At 40.3% G+C, this 5,826-nt stretch overlaps 1 protein-coding gene across 1 annotated transcript; it reads left to right on the top strand.

Moving 5' to 3' along the window:
• Positions 1-589: 589 nt before the first annotated feature.
• Positions 590-5,618, top strand: LOC137291039 (coiled-coil domain-containing protein 152-like). The gene is made up of 7 exons (XM_067822297.1): positions 590-689; positions 1,887-1,955; positions 2,798-2,862; positions 3,522-3,624; positions 4,068-4,195; positions 4,519-4,608; positions 4,756-5,618. Exons 4-7 carry the CDS (start codon positions 3,591-3,593, stop codon positions 4,930-4,932), a joined length of 429 nt encoding a protein of 142 aa, XP_067678398.1. The 5' UTR covers positions 590-689; positions 1,887-1,955; positions 2,798-2,862; positions 3,522-3,590; the 3' UTR covers positions 4,933-5,618.
• Positions 5,619-5,826: the final 208 nt, after the last annotated feature.

Genomic DNA, 5,826 nt, shown 5'->3' with positions numbered 1-5,826 from the left:
AGAGTTACGTCCCTTTGAGGAAGTATTTTGGCTAGCAGACGACGCTTTTAGTTGACCTCGGGACATCATGTCAGTGAACCAGGGCCTGTCAAAGGACAACACACAGATCAAATACTTGAACACAGAAACACTCTTACATTCATTTGATCGATGGCATACAGTGAGTTGAAAGGAATCAGCGTCTTAAAGTTTAAATGACATTCTGTCTTGGTAATATAACGAAGAACACTTACTTCCATAGATCTAGATATTTTTTTATTTTTGGTTTGGGGTGGGGGTGTTCCGTTTTTTGGGGTTTTTGTGTGGACTCCATTCAAATATCTACAGACAAACTAAGATATGTGGTTTTCAAATTTTCTTATGCAAAGCTCAATTCAAAGCGGAATTTTAATCTGCAGCAACCAGTGCTTGTCGCGGGAATGCAGTCACGTGACAGTGACGTCTTTGATCACGTCATCGTATCGCATATTGACATGTTCATGATGTTAATCACTAGAATTTCTTGCCCAGACTCGATTATTTACAGACTGTCTCTATAAAGCTGGAATAAACAAATCTCTTGTAACTATTTCATATTTTTCAGAGCTTCCAAAGTGTCCTTAACGAACGCAATGAACTGAGAGAAGACATTAGGGCAGCTGATCTGGAAAGGCATCGACTGACTGACGCGAATCAGAAACTGATAAATGGTTTAAAGATTTTAAAAGCATAACATAGTCTTGGTAGAGAAACCTGAACTTTCAATGTGGATAGCAGTATAAGCGCTCAAAGACAGACATCTTATGAGCGCACCACCATTTATGTTTTCACAAAGCATGGGGCACATAGAAGTAGCCCAATACATGTCTGTTTTTGTTTGTTTGTTTGTTTGTTTGTTTGTTTGTTTGTTTGTAACGGAAAATGGTAGACCGTACACATGCAAAATTCATGCCATACACCAATCATCTTTCAAGAACGATCACTGCCCAAACTACAGTCATATCCTGTCACAATTGAATGCGATATATGTTCCAATTTTTCAATCTCAATTATAAATGAGTTCCACTACTTTTTGAATAATAATAATCAACCGGAATAGTACCTAGTTTCCAATTCTAAGCTGCGCAATTGTGCTGAACACGGTAGAAAACGGTAGATTGCTCCACAAGGTGGGGGCAATTTTGGAGAAGGTACGATCAGCAAGTTTAGCGAATGTTGAGGGAACTAAGAAATTGTACATACTTTGAGATCAGAGATATCGCCCTGGTGTATACATCTGGATCAGATCCTTTAGGTAGACAGCGGATTTATGTTTGTGCGGAGCAGCATATGTCAGTGACAGAACTTTGTATACGACCCTTTCCTGGACTGGGAGGCAATGTAACTGTTTTAGAACAAGTGTGATTTGCTCACGGGGTTTGGTCCTTGTAGCTGCCTTGTTCTGGATGCTCTTCAGATTGGAGATAAAACTAGATTGCAATAATCCAACCTTGAGGTCAAGGACGGGGAGCCTTCTGGTCTCAAGGTCTAAGCTGCATTCTTATTTTGCCAATATTTGCAAGATGGAAGTTTGCTGTTCTGGAAATATTTAGGGCATGGATCTCTGGACAAAGATTTTGATAAAAATTGTTTCCTAAGTTTTTTCATTTGCTTGCTGTGGAAACCAGTGCTTTCTTGAATGAGTGGTAAAGTTATGAAGCTTTGCGAAGCTGTTGTTTGGTGCCAGTGACACTGAATATTGTTTTGTTGTAATTAAGCTCTAGTTGATTAGCTGTTATCCACCTTGAACGTCTTTTATGCACCCTTCCACAACTGGAGTGGCTTCACGTGGTGCTCCTGGCTTAATTCACGTTTGATTGTCATCTGCATAGCTGTGGTATTACAGCTAATGTTTCACATATTTTTAGAACTCGACGCTGTTCACGAACTGGTCAAGAGCTCCAGCAATCATCTGGAAAGAATTTGTACTTTGGAAGGTACTTCAGTTATATAATATCTATATTTACAGTTCTGACGAAATGTACTTGGTAGAACCACAGAGATCAGATATACTACCGACAAAAAATAACGGAATTGAGGATTTAAACGAAGCAGTCGTAAATTGCATATGTTCAATTCCGTGGCATTCAGTTTCTAATCTCAGTGAAATTTCACACCTCCTATTAACAGTACGTGATACATGTACACAGAAAAGCCCGCATATTTGAGACATTGGAGGCATTCACAATCACTAATCACTAACGATTCAAGGTTGTGCCTCCGATTCACAGATGACAAATCATAAACGGATCCACGAGTATTCAAGGGAGCGGTTGGAAGCCCTGGAACAACAACCACCCCCACCCCCACCATCTCTCTCCTCCTCCTCTCTCTTGTCTTCCCCTCCCTCTTGATTGTTGCAGACGTGGTTGTGAGGTACACAATTTCGTCATGACAGACGAACTGATCTGATAATTGTTAACAGACGTTACTTGATTGTGGTTGATTGTGCCATGCTGTTAGTCCGATCCCTTGTTTTATGTCGGTAGCATATTATCAACTGTTTTGCTATTAACCGCTGTCTCAAAACATTGTTTATTAAAACACAGAGAGGGTCGTTTGATAGTGTGTGAGTATAGGTTTATAGCGATAACAGCACGGGGATACCAAAAATGGGCTTCACACATTGTACCCATGTGTGGTAGTGTGTCACTCATTCAGAGAAATAACATATTCCTGATAATTTAACACATACAAATTAATCATTAATTATGCATTAAAACCTCGTGTTTGGACTGCTTTATGTTGTTACCTGCCTGTGCATGTTTGCGGTTTCCAGACGAGAACAGACAACTCAGACTGCAATCAGCAGAGAAGGAAGTGGCGCTAGAAGTCCTACAGAAGGTAAAATGATGGTATCCAGCGCTTTATCAAAGGCATCCGGTCAGCATCCTGACTTCTAAGATCGCCATGTACCGGGGCACTCGTCCTTGCATGACTAACCCGTGAAGGTCCGGGGTAGAATATTGGCCATAAGTAACCCATGCTTGTTGTAAGAGGCGACTAACGGGATCGGGTGGTCAGGCTCGCTGACTTTGTTGACATGTTATCGGTTCCAAATAGCGCAGATCGATGCTCCTGCGGTTGTTATCTCTGGATTTTCTGGTCCAGACTCGATTGCTTATAGACCGTTGTTATATAGCTGGAATATTGCTGAGTGCGACCCAACACTATATTCACTCACTGTCTGTATATCATCCACAACATATGAGGGTGTTGGTTACTTTTGTAGTGATGAATCGTCAGCAGAAATGTTTTTTGCATGGGTCTTAGCATCACCCAAATAATTAATCAAGTGTGACCTCAGGGTTAGACTTGGTCCCCAGGGTAAGAGGCTAATGGATCGGGACGTCTGGTGTGGATGGTTGATCGTAATATGAGGCATTAGACTGACTGGTCCTGACTCGATTTTTACGGGCAGCGTCATATAGCCCGTACGTGATGGGCGTGAAGCTAAACAAAGCATTACATGATTATGTACACTTTCTTCGTCATCCATGCAGCAACTATCCGAGGACAAACAGACACACATCAAGGCGTTGCAACAGACGAAGGAAGAGGTTGAAGAAAGGATGGCCAAGGTCAACGAAAGGCTCAAGACAGAAGGTGGGCTTTGTTTCCGAACCGCTCTATCCCAAGGTATAAGTGTATGAATTCGAACAGTAAGTAGAGTAAAATAACTAAAGAGCTAAGAATAATAGGCCAGCAGTGAATGTCCAGCTAGAGCATTAGCAAAAATAAAACACTTTTAGTCGGATGCTGTCTTTTCTATTCACAAATTCTCGGATTCATTTGATGACTTCATAACAGAACCTATCTTTACGACAAAGATGTCAGCATTGGTAAATAGATCTTGTATTCTAAATGGTTTGATAGAGTTGTCAGCCCCAAACAAGACTTTATAAATGCTGAAGGAATCACTTGTGCAATTCAGAAAACTTCCGCACTTGATATAAACTTCCTCTATTATCATTGTTCATTTCCCACAATCCAAGAACCTCTCATGGCATCTGGTTTACTGGGTAGTGACTGATGTAACTATTCTTCAGCTTCTTTTGAACGAGAGTTGCTGCAGCAGCAGGTGGCTGACCGCGAGCGGGCCCTGAAAGAGGCGCAGGACAGGCAGATGCAACTTCAGAACAGCAAAGATGCAGAGCTATCCAGGGTGTCCCTGGAGGTACATTGTGTGATCATTCTTTGGTGTAGTTTCTTCATTGTTGCAGATCATGATAGTTTTTTTCATGACAATATTGACATTTCATGGAAAACAGGGTGAACGACAGAATTGTGACAGAGGATATTTAAGTCTTGTTTGGGAAGTCCAAATTAGACAGACGTCAAACTGTAGAAAAATGTATACCATAAGAACAACACGAATTTGAATCTATCTTGAAAAACATGTGGATATTTAACAATGTAGAGTTTCATTAATTTTAAACTATTCTTGACCACCTACAGCTTATTGTATGCAATGTTTAAGCATGGCATATTGCTTAACAGTATGAAGGAAAGCTTGCCCGCCTGCAGAGACAAAAGGCGCTAAGCAACCAGAACCAGACATCTTCCGCCAACAGTGATATCTTCAGAAAGGTCAGATCTGATGTATATATATGTCCCTGTATCATCCATATAGATGTGCCAGAGATTCGCCTTTGCCTTTATCATACAAGTGCTTACCATATAAATGTAAATGAATTATAATCTTTCCTTGTTCAATTTACGAACGTATGTCTACAGAAACTTCAAAACATGAAGAACGAGTATGAGATGGAGTTGTCCCGCCTGAGACAGACGGTTGCTGGTTTGGAACAGAAGCTTGCAAATACTGCCGCTGTGCAGACGGGGAGTGTCTTCCAACAGACCCAGCGGCAGAGGCAGACCCTGTCCACGGGGAAGAGGAAACGAATTGCATAGCTCACTGTACACACGGATACATTTGTAATTGTAATTCAAGAATGTCAGTTCAACTAATCTGGATCTCAAATTCAGACTGTTGAGCAAGTCTGGATTTAGTAAGCAGACCTCCAAATGAATGACAGTGTTGGGACAGACAAATTACTATAAGGGGGAATTCAACGTCTTTACTTAACACTAGGTCTGAATAAACTCTAGTTGATCAACTGATACATATGGATGTACCTTTGAAATTTCTTCCTATCAGAGAAGCCAGTGAAGAATTAATTGCATATTTTTACCATCTCCTTTTGGCAACAGAGTGAACTTTGCTTCCTGGGTGAGAATTTATCTCCCAGAATGATTGCAGAAATGAAGCAGATTAATGCAGTGTAAAATCTGTGAATTGGGTCACATGGAGGCTTACAGAACGATGGATTCTGTGGACAATATGATTATCTTAAGCCCCTACCAAGGTAGATCAGGTGATCACTCACGTCAATGTTCTCTGGTACATGTAGTTTGCAACTTTCAAGTCAAGAGTTTGTCTTGACCATTACTGGTGTTACGAATTTGTTAAAATCTCATAACTGGTACACTACAACCAATCAATCATTGAAAATAATTTAGTTTGCACCATTTACGAATTTTTCCTGGTTATATTTGTTGATGTACAACAAGAAAAATACATGTAGTTCTTTGGCCAACGTTTTTTTTTTAAATTGCACATCTTTAAACGATGACTAGTATGATCAGAACATACATCTCTTAGGGTCTTTGAAATGAAGTTACAGTACATTATGTCTAAATCTTCCAGGACAATACCACCTTTAAATCATGCAATACTAACACATTAAACTGCTTAATCGATTAGTTGCATAATCATAACGATTGAGATGAATACCCACATATCCC

The sequence above is a fragment of the Haliotis asinina genome, chromosome 7 (genome assembly GCF_037392515.1).
Source record: "Haliotis asinina isolate JCU_RB_2024 chromosome 7, JCU_Hal_asi_v2, whole genome shotgun sequence".
In the NCBI taxonomy this organism is placed as follows: Eukaryota; Metazoa; Mollusca; class Gastropoda; order Lepetellida; family Haliotidae; genus Haliotis; species Haliotis asinina.
This window is presented reverse-complemented; position numbering and strand designations above follow the sequence as displayed.

Excerpts from the sequence above, each read along its gene's own strand:
- LOC137291039 (XM_067822297.1), top strand. The coding sequence starts at position 3,591 with ATGGCCAAGGTCAACGAAAGGCTCAAGACAGAAG. Across the intron at positions 3,625-4,067 it reads CGAAAGGCTCAAGACAGAAG|CTTCTTTTGAACGAGAGTTG; the intron begins GTGGGCTTTGTT and ends ACTATTCTTCAG. Across the intron at positions 4,196-4,518 it reads TATCCAGGGTGTCCCTGGAG|TATGAAGGAAAGCTTGCCCG; the intron begins GTACATTGTGTG and ends ATTGCTTAACAG.